The following is a 15,425-nucleotide window of genomic DNA, read 5'->3' as shown; positions in this document are numbered from 1 at the left end:
ACCAATGAGTCCCTTCCCAGAAGCCTTTGTTAGGAGGAACCCTGGCTTTGGGGCTGCCCCTCCCTGCTTGTCATCCACCCCTCAGGGAATTCCCGCCTCCTCCCAGCTGTCTCCCGGCCTCAGAGCTGGAGCAGAATTCTCTCTCCTGGAGCCCCCGCTGGGGAAGGGCAGAGCCAGGCTTCTGGGGGCCGGGCCTGGGGGATGCCTGCAGGAAAGAGCTCCTCCTGGGCTCCTGGGGGCTGGCAGGCCTAGGAGGGCCCCCCAGAGGGTGCTGCACCCCCCCACTGCTGCCTCCCCTGAGGGCAGGTCCAGCCACCTCCCTAGAGGCCTCCTCTGGGCCTCCCTTTAGGGCTGCCTCCCAGCTCAGCCTGGACAGGCCCAAAGCCTGGAAGGAGAGCCTGGAGTCCAGGGAAGGGCCTTGGGGGGCCCCCAACACCCCCATCACAGGGGAGGGCAGGCCATGCCCAGCCCAGACCTATGTGTTCTCCCCTCTTGAGCCCCAGAGACAGCAGAGAGGAATTCAGAGCAGCAGTCCCAGGGCCTGAGGCCAGCAAAGGAAGAATCCTCCAGGGAGAGAAGCCCTTCCAGGGCCTTTAGTGCTGGGAGCCATCAGACAGAGTCTCGAGTGGTAGCTGGGGAGGCCACAGAGTGGTCCTTGGCCAGATGTGATTGCCCACCCAGTACATGACCTCTTTCATCAACGCCCCTTACATGACATTGACAGGATTATTATCCCTCTAGTCTCAAAAGAAATAATGCAGGAGCAAAGTGCCTGCACCCCAATTCCCCAAAACATCACCAAAAAGATCAGAGCCTCAAACCCAATCCCAAGAAGACTATCATGGGTTAACTTTTACTCAGGTACATAATTCCCAGCAAAACCGCAGCTACAGGCCAAGCCCAAACCTTTCTCATGAAGCCGGCACACATCAATCACAGAGGCCCATACAGTAAGTACAAGTACATCAAGCTTCAGTCTACCTCAGTGACTCCATTTCACAAACCAGTAACTTGTCAGTGGGAAACTCCCTAGTAAGCCAACTGAGATGAAAGAGGAGTAGCCTCAGGCGTTTTAACTCAGACTCTGGGGCCTTCTCAGTGTCCAGTTGCTTATTATTCAGCCCAGCTGGACCCAATAGCTTCAGGAGCACCACCATGCCTTAGAGGAGTGGCTGCTACTGCTTTACTAGTGACAAAAACCGTTGATCTAGTATTAGGATGCCCATTGACAATTATGTGTCCACATGAGGTAGAAGCATTATTGCTAAGACAGAGAACACAGGCATTTTCTGATCAGCGAATTACAAGGTATGAAATAACCTTGCTAAATAATGAAAACATTACTTTGAAACGCTGTTCAACGCTTAATCCTGCCACCTTGCTTCCAGACTTACCAACTTCAGGAGAACCTTTACACAGTTGTGAAACACTAGTGTCCATGGCAGAAAAGCCTCGAGATGATCTCTTGGACACTCCCTTAAAGAACTCAGACCTGATCTTATTTACTGATGGTTCTTCTTTCATGAGGGATGGCATCAGCTACAGTGGAGCTGCTGTAGTCTCAGAATTTGCCACTGAGTGGTCAGCCTCATTGCCCTCTAACATTAGCGCTCAAGGAGCAGAACTCATAGCTCTGAAACATGCCTGTATAATTGCCAAGGATAAAAAGGCAACAATTTATACGGATTCTAGATATTCTTTTGGCATTTGTCACTCAGTCGGGATGCTATGGCTCCAGAGAGGATTTTTAACCTCAGCTGGAAAATCCATAGCTAATGCTGAAATTATTAATGAAGTCCTTTCTGCTCTTCAGCTGCCTGAAGCCCTAGCTGTAGTTCATTGCTCAGCCCATACAGGTGGCACCGACCCTGTCTCTAGGGGAAATGACCGAGCAGATGCTGCTGCAAAGCTGCAGCCATAGAAGGGCCTGAATTACTTTTAACATTAACAACTACTGATGACTCAAATTTATCACTTTCCTATGATGAGAAGGAAGTGGAAAAATGGAAACAGAAATTCAAAGCAAAACAGATCAATGGAGTCTGGGTGTCATCTGAAGGAAAACCCCTGCTCCCTAGAAGTTTCTATCACCAAATTTGCCAATCTGTTCATAATAATGGCCACTTTGGTACCCAGGGCATCGTGGACTCTGTTAAGAGAGTATGGATAGCCCCTGGTATAACTACCATAGCCTCTAAAGTGTGTTCATCCTGCTGTACCTGCCAGGCATATAACCAACATGCCTTTCGTGGCAAAGCCTTTGGTGGAAGTCCTCTGGCTTACACACCTTTTGAGCACCTGCAGATAGATTTTATAACGATGCCAAAGGCTGGACAATATAAATTTTGTTTGGTCATAGTAGACCAACTGACCAGATGGCCGGAAGCATTTCCTACAGCCCGAGCCACAGCAGCTTTTGTTGCTAAGGTGCTTTTAAAAGAAATTATTCCTCGCTTTGGCCTACCAGCATGTATTGATTCCGATAGGGGGAGTCATTTTACTGATTCTGTTCTAAACCAGATATATTCTTGCTTGGGGATAACTCCAAAATTCCATGTTCCATATCATCCCCAGAGTTCAGGCCAAGTTGAGAGGATGAACAAAGAACTTAAAACTATGATTGGAAAATTATGCACTGAGACCCATTTAAAATGGCCTGAAATTCTCCCTCTGGCACTATTTTATCTTAGAAGCAGGCCTAGAGGAGACTTACATATCTCACCATTTGAGATGCTTTTTGGACATCCGCCTATACAGGCTAAGCCTTTCTCCCCGGCTTATACATCGCTATTAGGGGGAGATACTACTATTGCTTCCTATATACAGGAATTACAGCACAAACTGCGTGAGCTACATGAATCTGGAGCTGCAGTACAAGCTGGACCACTAGACTTTTCACTTCACGACCTGAACCCAGGAGACAACGTGTATATAAAGAACTTCCAGCGTACAGGAGCAACCCAGCCTTCCTGGGAAGGACCATTCCAAATATTGTTAACTACTCCAACATCTATAAAGGTTGGAAAAAAGGACTCTTGGATTCACTGTTCTCATGTAAAGAGAGCATCTTCTGTTGAGACTGATTGACTGTATCCTATACATGCATTGGAGATAACTACCCATTGACAAGTGGAACTGTTTTATTCTGCTTTTGACACATTGAATTCCTAAATTTAATTTTTCCTTTTTTCCTTTTTTCTCTTTTCCTTATTTTATTATTATTATTATTTTTACATCATTTTATTTTTCCCCTTTTTCTCATTTCTATGTACTTAAGGTACATATGATCAATATTAATTTTTATTCTACAATATTAGTTTAAATATATATACTTGCTGTTATTATTAATACACACCCAAACAGCTTTAGACTATGGGAACCTGCCATTTATTGATAATTGTTGTGGGACTATGATTAATGTTTGTGTCTGATTCTAGGCATGAGATCAAAAAAGGAGCACAGAGATAACCTGGATAATGCCAAAAGAGCTCACAGGTCTAAAAATCAAAGACCAATCCAGGTAGAATTAATGCATTTCTAAGCCAATACTAAGGACTTGAACCTAGTGTGAGACTCGGGGTTGCGACACTTGACAGACGTTAAGATGTAGGCCTTCCCTGTATCCACACTCTTCGTGAAAGTACCTATAGACAAGTACCAAAGGTTGGCTACCATCCTGGCTCCATCCATTCCTGAGAACGAAGGTAAAATCAGACGAGGGGATGACACTTCCCTAGATATAAAATAAGAATCTGGTCCTCTTTTTTCTCTCCTATAGTATGGCAACTTCCTGTAGCCTTGGCTGCAAATGGGGAAGTAAAATATGCTGCATTCTGTCCTACAGACTTGTGGGATTAGAAATTACTTAACTGGACCCTAATACAGGGACCTGTGGAGAAAAAAAAAATTTTTTTTATTCTTGCTTTCTCAAATTTTGTATACATAGATTTTTTTATTTTTGATACTGATTTTGAATTCTTCTTTAATATAAATATATGTATATATATATAGGGTCTATATTTTTCCCTTAATTTTTTCCCTTTTTTTCTTTTGATTTTGAGTTTTTATTTTCATTTTGTTTTGTTTTTCTTTTGGATTAACTCACACACCCCCACAACTAAAACTTGAATCCTCAGCTGGACTCAGTGTTTTTTCAACACTTTCTTCAGGGGGGATTGTATTTAATCAAATCCAAGATTTAAATTTTGTTCGAGAGAGAAATCTTCAGAGAAGAAGCTTGTTAACTAACTGAATCCAGAGAATGAACTTTTTGCAGAAAGATATCTAAACCTTTTCACTACAGGAAGATCCAGAATGAACCTTGGGGTGTGGTTGATTGAACATTTTTTGAATGTACACTCTTATGCCAAAGGGGACTGCCCCCTAATTGGCTTTTGTCAATGCGCCCAGCAAAACATTGGTTTGCTGTCTTTCTCTCTCCTCTATTTCCCCATATTTACAACTATTATAATTTTCCTCTTAGTGGAAAAAATTTTTGTATACACTTATAGTTAGAAATTTTTGGGGTGCAGTATGCTTATGTTTAGTGATCAATTAGGGAGACTAGTCTCCCAATCATCATCAGGGGGGATTGTGAATTTTAAAAGTCTCCATCTTGGTCTAGCACCCAAAAATTGTGCACACCCACACTACACGGGCATGTGCTAATCAATGACAAATCAGAAATAACTAACTGTCCACCTGGGCTGTCCTAAGCCAAGCTAGAGCCAACCATTGGCATTTGTGAGACACAGGAAGTGAGGTAGGGAACAGCCTCTGGAATTCGCTCACTTCCTGTGGAGAGAGCGAGACAGGGAGTTGGTGTTAGGAGCTTGGACAGGGAGGACGCCCGCAGACAGCTTTCCTTCAGATCACTCACGTGAGTTAAGGACTGATTCTTTCCACTTTGGCCCTTTGGGCCTAAAACTCCCTCTGCCTTGGTCAGAGGTTGAGTAGCCCCTTTCCCTTTTCTCTTCTCTCCTTCTCTCCCTCTCCTTTCTCTACTTCCAGTGTGATTAAACCTCCATAAACTTCATTCTGACTTGAGTGTTTCATTTTAGGAATTTCATAAGTAAATTCCTTGGCGGCCATTGTTTAATATTACATAAATCCTGTAGCCACATTTTTAACCATTACAGTGCTCATAACCTATCCCAGAAGCCTAAAATTTCTACCATTACACCTTGTGGGACCCTGCTGGTCAGGGAAGTCCATTAAGGAAAACCCCACAAACCACCAAACTGCATCCCTCTCGATACTGTGGCCGGCATTGTATTATACTTGATATCTTGTACATGATTAATGGAATAACCGAGTCTAACTTACAATTTGTCCCTGCAGTTACTTCTCTGAAGAATTCTGGGTGATCCCTTGTTTCATGATCAGTAATATAAAGACCATAAAACAATTTTCCTTTCAATATGTACAAGATAAATTGTAGGAAGTCAAACAAAAGGTGGGTCAATAAAGGTTTCTTGTAGAAGATGAATTTTTCGTTCAGACCTGAAGGAATCCAGCACTGAGGAGGCAGAGACTAGTGTGGAAAGTAATGAAAGCTGGGGAGGAGGGAGAGGAATCCCAGAATAAGGTCAGGAGATGGAGAGTCTCCTGTGAGGAACTAGAAAGAGCCTAGTGTTGCCCGGATACTTAAAGAGTATGGGAGGGACTAAGGGAAGAAGGAAGGAGAGTGAGGGGGAAGTTCTCAGAGTGACCAGCCTTGTAGGTGACTGCCCAAGTACAATATCAAGTGCTGGGGTGGTTTAGATGCCTGGGAAGAGTCTAGGCTGAAGAGGGCTCATTCTACTGGCAGTGGCATTCCAGATAACAGAGGGCAGGGCTTGGAGAGGCAGGCAGGGTCCTGGGAATTTCAAAACTACTCCACCCTATTCAGACCATTCTTTAGAAGATTAATTTTAGCTATTTCCTGATCAATAACAATAGAGATACTTGGAATAACAGAATCAGGTCTTGGAAACTGCATTCTCCATCCTACTCAGTGTAACAAGGTTAGGAAGACTGCAGCAAACTTGAAATTCTTGAGATTGACTCAAGATTTACTATTTGAGAATATGGCCCTTAACAGACATGTGCAAAAAAAGGACAAACCTCTGGGCAGTCCTAGGTCAAGCTAGAGCCACCATTGGCACATGTGAGACACAGGAAGTGAGGTAGAAAACAGCCTCTGGAATTCTTGGGACTTCCTGGGAGGAGGGCTAGAGTTCAGTTGGAGGCTGGTGCTTGGAGTTGGAGGAACCTGCAGACTGATTTCCTTCAGATTGGTCACGTGAGTGATCAGATCTGATCCCTTTCCCTGCCTTGGCTAACCCAAGGCCTTAAAGCCTGCTCAGCCTGAGCCAGAGTAGGTCTGACTTAAACTAATTTCCTTCTCTCCCATTTTCTCTCTCTCTCCACCCCTCCCCCCAAAAAATAACTTAATTTCTCCTGTTTGTAATTAAAACACCATTACATTTGGCAGCTGACTTGAGTGTTTCATTTAGGAATTACATAAGTGAATTCCTTGGCGACCTAAAATTAACATATATCAGTCTTTTAAAGTGATTTCAATATCACAGTCCTGAGGTCCTGGCCTTGGGTCCTACTTGGGGATATCTGTGATTTCAGGAGTTCAGAGACAACACAGGTAGAGGGCAGTGGGGACTACCAGGAACCACCCAGTGTAGGTAAGTTCCAAACAAAGAAGCTGTCTGCTCTCCTTGGCCCTGAGGTCTCAGCATTCTTCTTCCCTTTGAGCTCAGATTTCTCTGCTTTCCTTTGGACCAGAAATCTTTGTCTTCTGATTCTACGTATTTCTGAATGAGGGCCTTTTGCTGTCCCTGCTAGTGGTGGTGGCTGCCCTTTCCACTGGGCCTCATCTTTCCTGTCTGAACTCTTTGATTGTCCTTTAGATATATCAAGAGCAATTCTCTCTGCAAGACCTCGTTCCAGAGGCTGCTTTCTGCCCCTGCAACTGTTGTGGGAGAGTGAGCTTTGTTGTATGAGAGGGAATGCTGGTTCTGGCCCAAAGAACTGTAGCTCAGAAACGTATCTCCTAAGACATGATGGTGTCAATTGAAGGATATTCCATATAGTGTCACCATGGGAATGGACAGAGTCATTATATGAAGTGGAATAACCCCTGGATGGGTGTAGAGGACAGTGGAATGGCCCTGATAAAGTTTCAGGTTTCTGGATTGTATTGAGGATCTGGGGAATCGTATCTTCCTTTGCTTGGATACTCTCAATCTTTCCTTTGATTATTGTTCCCCTTGATGTCCTAGAGGCATTCCAGGCTGAAAAAAAGGGACTGGGTCAGGAAGGAATGAAATAGAAGAGTATAAAATATATAAAGTGAGAGACAGACAGAGAGAAAGAAAGCAATAAAGACAAATGACAAATACCCTGCTTCCACCTCAGAAAGCAAAAATGAAATCAAGCATTTATTCAGTTTATCCTCCTATCTAATTTAGGTAAAAAGAGAAAAAGTCTGAGACCCTAAGAGCAAGCTCTGGACGAAGCAGACCCTCAGTAAAACTGAAACCATAGCTCAGCTAAAGTTAGACATGTAGACTGAGGCTTCAAACCCCTCCTTTTCCACACCTCCTGCTGTAACAGCATGTTCTTCCAAAAACTACTGATGCAAGCATTCTCTGGCCATCTCAGTTAGGTAGTTACATATTGACATTGATTTATCAGCCTATAGAAAACTGTCTACATTCAATGCAAACCCTTTGTACCAAACTTGTAAACCATTACCTTCCACTGAGAATGTAAAAAGCTCACCCAAGACCTTAGCCTGTTTCAGACTCTCTATATAATGGAAAGCATAATCAATAAACTTTGCCTTGATTAGCTACCAGCTTATCTCTGGCCATCCTGAACCCCAAACCTATTTTCTCATCTCCCCCAACCTGTCCTGGGGTCCTTTCAATTATTTGGTAGAGCTAGTCTCTCTCATCTCTCCACTGTGAATTGTCTGGTGTAGGGTCAGTAAGCTTCTCCAGAGAAAACTTTCTCCACAAACATTGCTTTGAAAAGGTTTCTCTCCAGTATGAATCCTGCTATGGTTGGTAAGACCTGACTTCCTGGAAAAGGCCTTTCCACATTCTCTGCATTCATAGGGTTTCTCTCCAGTATGTATTCTACTGTGAATAGTAAGTTCAAACTTCCCATAGAATGCTTTCCCACATACATTGCATTCATGAAGTTTAATTCCTCCATGAATTCTCCTCTGATGACTTAAAAGGTGAGAATTTCTTCGGAATGTCTTCCTACATTCATTGCATTCAAAGGGTTTCTCTCCAGTATGAGTACTCTGATGTTGTTTTAGTTTTCCAGCCATGGAAAAAGCCTTTCCACATTCACTGCATTCATAGGGTTTCTCTCCAGTATGAATCCTGCTATGGTGGGTAACATATGACTTACTGGAAAAGGCCTTTCCACATTCACTGCATTCATAGGGTTTCTCTCCAGTATGAATCCTGCTATGGTGGGTAACATATGACTTACTGGAAAAGGCCTTTCCACATTCACTGCATTCATAGGGTTTCTCTCCAGCATGAATCCTGCTATGCTTGGCAAGGTCTGACTTACTGTAAAAGGCCTTTCCACATTCACTGCATTTGAAAGGTTTCTCTCCAGTATGAATTCTGAAGTGGAACGTAAGACTTGATTTTAGGAGGAAGGTCTTTCCACATTCACTGCATTCATAGGGTTTCTCTCCAGTATGAATTCTACTGTGATTAGTAAGATTATACTTCCGAGAGAATGTTTTCCCACACACGTTGCATTCATGAAGTCCTATTCCTTCATGAGTTCTCCTGTGTTCTGAAAGGTGAGAGCTTGACCGGAATGTCTTCCCACATTCATAGCATTCATATGGTTTCTCTCCAGTATGAGATCTCTGATGTAAAGTTAGGTTTGTGCTTCTAGAAAAGGCTTTCCCACATTCACTGCATTTAAAAGGTTTCTCTCCAGTATGAATCCTAACATGTCGGATAAGATCTATCTTTTGGCAGAAAGCCCTACCACATTCACTGCATTTAAAAGGTTTCTCTCTAGTATGAATCCTAACATGTCGGATAAGATCTGTCTTTTGGTAGAAAGCCCTACCACATTCACTGCATTCAAAAGGTTTCTCTCCAGTATGAATTCTGTAATGTGCTTCAAGGGCTCCCTTTTGCTGGAAGGCCTTTCCACATTCACTGCATTTAAAGGGTTTCTCTCCAGTATGAGTTCTGTAATGTGCTTTAAGTTGCCCCTTTTGCTGGAAGGCCTTTCCACATTCATTGCATTTGTACCATCTCTCTCTACTCTGATGAAGAGAGTATTGTTTAGCACGACCTGTCTTCCTATGTTTAGTTAATTCATCACGCTTTTTCCCCCTATAGGTTGTCTGGTGTGGACCACATTCATTAATACGAGGGAATGAATTCCCCGTTTCATGAACTTTCTCTTCAGAAAGAATTCCACGTTTTTTTATGCAGCCCAAATCATGACCCAACACTTTCTGACATTTTGTAACCTTATTAGGATATTTCTTACTGGAATGGATTTGATCACATTGTCCTTGGTTCAAATACATGGTGGAACTTTCTCTCTGGTTATCTCCTTTCTGGCCCTGCATAACTAGAGATGCTCCCTGTTGTGGAAAAAGGCCTGGCTCTGGGCTAGGGGTCTGACTGTATTTACCATATTCAGAGCCTCCAGCCTCATTGGGAGGTTCTGCTTGGATTATTTTTATTCCTCTAGAAGGTTTCCTCTCCATGCTCTGCTTTTTCTTCAATCTGCCATCACACTCCCAGACTTTCTCCATCTTGCAGATTCTTGGATCATCCTCCAAGAACTTTTCCTGGCTTAATACTTTCACAGAAATCTTGGGTTTCACAGTCATCTTGGGAGCTGACTCTTTGGTCTGAGGCCTGGATTCCCAACCTGAAAGAAAGAATATGAACAGAGCTTTTCCTTGGACGAATCAGCTTTTTTCTAGCCGTCACTTTCCCCAATAATTAGGCTGCTATAAACACTGTCCTTGTTGTTTTCATATAAATGGAAATCAGTTGATGTGTCTTCTAAAATTTCTTTGAATTCACCAAGCTTATTCTTTGATATGGGTCAATAATATTAAATTAGCTGAAGGTGGGAAAACTGATGCAGGGACCTCAGAATCATTGTAGGTGGGGATGACTGTTGGCTGTCCTACACTATATATGAACAACATAACCTGTAATATATGTGTCTGTACATGTTTATGTATATATATATACATATATATACACTATTGAAATCCATTCTAGACAAAGACATAGGCACGCAAGGGTGTCTCAGAAGCAATACTTAGCAACAATTTAAGACACAAGGTAAAGATTTAAAAAGAAGAGCCCAAGGAAGGGCCGGGTCAGGAAAAACTCTCAAGGCCAACAAAGAAGGGCTGTAAAAGAACACACACACCTGGCAAAATCTTCACCTGAATTAGACCTCTGGAAGGAGTCATGAGAATATGATCAGGGGGTCTAAGGAAAAGAATTCATGTGTAGCTCTGACACTGAAGAATTCCATTTTGCATTCCACAAAAGATTAAGACAACCCAGAGCTCCACCCACAGTGGAATTTCTTTTCCATACTGTGAAGGTACCAGCAGAACCTGGTCATTTCTATCCATACCTTTTGAGACAAAATCATTGAAAGTGGAGGGGGCAGGAAGGAATTCTATGTGAGATCTGTGGCAGGGAGAGGAGTTCTTGGCCCAGAAGGTCACTGAGGGGATCACCCAGGAGCACATTCTCTCGGGGCTGAGAGATGAATGACCAGCAGAGCTGTGTATGGGTTGTTGTGTCCTCACCAGGGTCAGGCATTCAGCCACTCCCTCACTCACCTGGCCAGCAGCTTCTTAGGACACCACCAGTTGGAATCCAATGTGGTTCCCCTGACTCCAGCTCAGAGATCCTCACATCCTTATTGGCATTAGGAAGGCCTAGTCATGGGAAAGGGCAAAGATATGAAGATGGAGGATGATATCTCATGTCCTTAGGAACAAGCTAGTAAAGAGCCTGAGTGCCATGGAGGTGCTTAGAGAAACTATCTCAAGGCTACTCTGGTTTGTTTTCCTGGGAAGACACAGGACTTGAACAAGGAATGGAGGGGGGTTCTGAAAGACAAGGGTTCATTTGATCCATTCAATACTGTAAACCTTAAAATTTCTTAGACTTGTGAATGTTGGAAATTTCACCATTGGAAGGTTTCATGCTTGTAGGGAATTTCATACTGATAGTGGGAACTCTATTGGAAGGTGAACCCCATTGGTAAGGGAGGTTCCTCCTCCTCCCTTCTTAAGATTACTTTAGGACAGAAACCTTTTGCTGAACAATGGAAAGGGCTGCAGCATAGATCAAAATTTAATTATTTCAATCTCCACCCTACTCAGGGTAACAGGATTTAGGAAGGGCTGCAGCATAGATCAAAATTTAATTATTCCAATCTCCACCCTACTCAGGGTAAAAAGATTTAGGAAGGGCTGTAGCAAAGGATCAAGATTTAATTATTTGAGAATATGACCTTCAACAGACATGTGCAAAGCCACAGACCTCTGGGCGGTCCTGGGTTAAGGTAGAGCCACCATTGGCACAGGGAAGGCATGGACAGTGATTGGTAGATGTGAAAACTGAGGGGAGGGAACTTGGATGGTTTCCTTAAAGATAGCAGGGTCTGAGGACTAGGGGGGGTTGGTTGGAGAGGTTTTCCTCTGAGAGGTTGTGCTCTGAGAAGCTTGCTCTGAAGGAAGCTGGAGGTGGAGGCCCCTGAGACTGTTTCTCCATTTTGGTCACGTGAGGGATAGGGACTGATCTCTTTTCTTTGCCTCAGCTATCTAAGGGCTTGGGCCTTTTGGCCCAACCTAAATAGAAGGGGTATTTAAGCCTATTCCCTTTTCTCTCTCTCTCTCTCTCTCTCTCTCTCTCATACTTTTCTTCCTCCTGTTTGTAATTAAACTCCATAAAAGGTTGACTGCTGACTTGAGTTTTCATTTAGGAATTACATAGCTGAATTCCTTGGCGACCTTAAATTAATATATATCAGTCTTTTAAAGTGATTTCCTTGTCACAATACTGAGGTATTGGGAGCTTGGCTAACTTCAAGTACTTCCTCTAAGCCTTGAGAAGGCCCCTGTGGCCTAAGGGAGAAGAGCTGGGCTGGAACCATGCAGTAAAGTCCTTCATTGCTGGACAAACAAAAGGAGAGCCTTTCACAGCAGGGGCAGCCTGGCTTTTGGCCTGGTTAGCATAAGAAGGGCTCAGGCCATTACAGGCCAGAGAATCCCAGATGTACCCTGGACACGTCCCAGAAGAAGGAAGGAGATTCCCTTCCATGGGCAGATCCCAAGGCCCAGAGGAGCCCTCCTCACCCAGGCAGACCAGGTTCCTGTAGTTCTCCAGCATCACCTCCCAGAACAGCTCCTTCTGGGAAGGGTCCAGGAGCCTCCACTCCTCCCAGGTGAAGTCCACGGCCACATCCTTGAACGTCACGGAGGCCTGAAAGAACATATAAATCGGCTCAGCCCGGGACCACAGCCCAGAGGGCCCTGGGAGGGGAAGGGAAGTGGGCAGGAAGGACAAGGGCTGATTTGGACCCCAGCCTGGGCTCCCACCCTCTGGCTGGTCTGGATTCTGAATCAGGACAGAAAGAACAGCCACTGACCAGTCAGCCAGCACTGAGGAAGAGTCTGTCCTGTGCCAGGCTCTGGGCCAACCCTGGGCATACAAAGAAGGGCCAACACAGAGCCTGGCCTCAAGGAGCCCCCAGTCTAATGGGGAGACGCCATGCACATGACTGGTGACAGCCAAGGTCTGGCCAACACTTCTCTCACCACCCACTGGGAAAGGCAAGTCCTCCTTGTCCCTATTTACAGATGAGCAAACTGAGGCTTAGAAGGGTGGGGGGGGTTGTTCATGGTCACACAGACAGGGTCAGAGCTGGTCCCCTCCCTGACTCCAGGCCCGTCCACAGACAGGCTGGAGGGGACATGGGGTCAGGCGCCATTTTAGGACATTGGGTGGAGACAGACTGGGCTGGAGCAGCCATGGGGGATCCCCGTCCTGCCTGGAAGTGTGTCCTCTGCATCTGCTCAGGAGCCCTTCTTGTCCGTGTCCTGCACTCGGGCCTGATTCTGGCCTTCAAGGCCTCAATGCCTGCTGAAGGTGAGCCATCCCAGCCGGGCCCTCGGTGGAGCCCAGAACCCAGAACCCGGCCTCGAGACCAGCTGCTCCTGCTTCCTGGACGTCCTCCTCCCTCTGGGCCTCGCCATTCTGGCTTCCCCAGCCTGGCCTGAAGCCTCCCAACTGGGCCTGGGCACGTGCTGGGCCCAAATGAGACCCAACTTCTCGGCCCAGGAGGATGGGAGGGAGCCGGGCCGGAGCCGGAACCTGCCGTCCACAGGGGAGAAGCAGCCAACCAGGAAGGAGCTGCAGGTTGTCCTGAAGAAGAGGCCCAGCAGGAGCCCCAGGACGGGGCTTCAGGGAAGGGTTTGAGTTGAAAAAGGGGAACAAGTGACTTTGGAGCCCTGGAGAGAGAGGAGTGTCTACACCTGGGGCCTGAGGCTCCATGTTAGGAGAGAGGAGCGTCTACACCCGCTGCCTGAGCCTCCCCATCAGGAGAAGCCGCTGCTGCTTACCTGGGGGGTCCTGCAGGGCTCCAGCGCGGCGTCCTCTCTGCACTCCTCCAGGCTCTCCATGCCAGGTCTGGGGGGTCCCTGAAGGACAGACGCCTCACCTCCTCCGGGACAGGACAAACTGCGCAGGAGCCCAGAAGCAGGAGAGGTCCGGATGGAGGAAGCCAAGTTTAAAACCCGGAAAGCCCGCCCCAGCCTAGGCCCCGCCCCTGTCCAGGCCACACCCCTCGCTGGCGCGCGCCCAGCCTGCCGCGTGCACCTCCCTCTGCCCCAGCCAGTAGCTCAACCTCACCTTGCTTTAGGCCCCACCCATTCCCGCTCTGCCCCGCCTCCATTCCGCTCCTGCCAAGGCCCTCCCAGACACCGCCTCCTTGCCTGAGCCCCGCCTCTCTGTTAGGCTCCGCCCTCGACGTCCCTCCCCTACGCCCAGGCCCCACCCCTTCCTTCACCAATGAGTCCCTTCCCAGAAGCCTTTGTTAGGAGGGACCCTGGCTTTGGGGCTGCCCCTCCCTGCTTGTCATCCACTGTTCAGGGAATTCCCGCCCTCCTCCCAGCTGTCTCCTGGCCTCAGAGCTGGAGCAGAATGCTCTATCCTGGAGCCCCTGCTGGGGGAGGGCAGAGCCAGGCTTCTGGGGGCCGGGCCTGGGGGATGCCTGCAGGAAAGAGCTCCTCCTGGGCTCCTGGGGGCTGGCAGGCCTAGGAGGGCCCCCCAGAGGGTGCTGGACCCCCCCTGCTGCCTCCCCCTTTGGGCCTCCCTTTAGGGCTGCCTCCCAGCTCAGCCTGGACAGGCCCAAAGCCTGGAAGGAGAGGCTGGAGTCCAGGGAAGGGCCTGGGGGGCCCCCAACGCCCCCATCCCAGGGGAGGGCAGGCCATGCGCACTGCAGGCCTGTGTATTCTCCCCTCCTGAGCCCCAGAGACAGCAGAGAGGAATTCAGAGCAGCAGCCCCGGGCCTGAGGCCAGCAAGGGAAGAATCATCCATGGAGAGAAGCCCTTCCAGGGCCTTTAGTATTGGGAGCCATCAGACCAGGATGCCTTGACAGAGTCTCATCTTTAATTGAATTTTCTACTTAAGAAAGGCGAATCCTTTGGAATAGCTAGTTAAGAATAACGTGAAATGTACAGACTTCTTTTGAGGCAACTTTATCAAATGAACACCTTTAATCTTCCCTCAAAGGCAAATGATTTCCAGCTCATGAAAACAAACACTTCACACACTTGGAGAAGGTCCTGCAGAAGTTTTCTCCTCTGAGAAGGAATAGAAAGAACCCGGGTACAGCCAGAGACCACCCAACTCTGGTGGGGGCACAAGAGCAGCCCTGTGGGCCTCCCTCTGTGACTGTCATCCATTGTCTACAGAAACCCATTGTCCAAAGTATGGCTCTTACCTGACTTTTGGCTCTTGGGGCACTAAGTTTTTGGAAGTCTGCTCTAAGTTTTGGGGAAATACTCTTAGAACCTCTAGATAGAATGAATCGTAGGTCTTCAACTCTTGGTAGACACCATTGCAGCTTGGTTTCGGAGATCTCAAGTCCTCGCTTATACAATTCACAGAAAAGACATTTGCTCTCTCTAAAACAAATTCTTCAATTTGGAGAAGCTAAAAGAATGTCAACTATGAAATGTACTAATTCACAGTCTTTAAAACAGTGTAAACCTCAAATTTCCTTAGACTTATAAATGTTGGAAATTTCACCATTGGGATATTTCATACTTGGAAAATTTCTTACTGATAGTCTATTGGAATGGGAACCCCATTGGCATGGGAGG

General features: G+C 46.3%; 1 protein-coding gene across 1 annotated transcript; it reads right to left on the bottom strand.

Moving 5' to 3' along the window:
• Positions 1-7,396: 7,396 nt before the first annotated feature.
• LOC100010551 (zinc finger protein 345-like) lies at positions 7,397-13,844 on the bottom strand. The gene is made up of 4 exons (XM_007490584.3): positions 13,661-13,844; positions 12,395-12,521; positions 10,871-10,969; positions 7,397-9,930 (listed from the first exon to the last, which is right to left on the bottom strand). The coding sequence occupies exons 1-4, from the start codon at positions 13,718-13,720 to the stop codon at positions 7,928-7,930; spliced, it is 2,289 nt and encodes a 762-aa protein (XP_007490646.2). The 5' UTR covers positions 13,721-13,844; the 3' UTR covers positions 7,397-7,927.
• Between the last annotated feature and the right edge of the window lie 1,581 nt (positions 13,845-15,425).

Source organism: Monodelphis domestica, chromosome 3 (assembly GCF_027887165.1).
Source record: "Monodelphis domestica isolate mMonDom1 chromosome 3, mMonDom1.pri, whole genome shotgun sequence".
Taxonomy (NCBI): Eukaryota; Metazoa; Chordata; class Mammalia; order Didelphimorphia; family Didelphidae; genus Monodelphis; species Monodelphis domestica.
The sequence above is the reverse complement of the archived record's forward strand: the minus strand, read 5'-3'. Positions and strand labels throughout refer to the sequence as shown.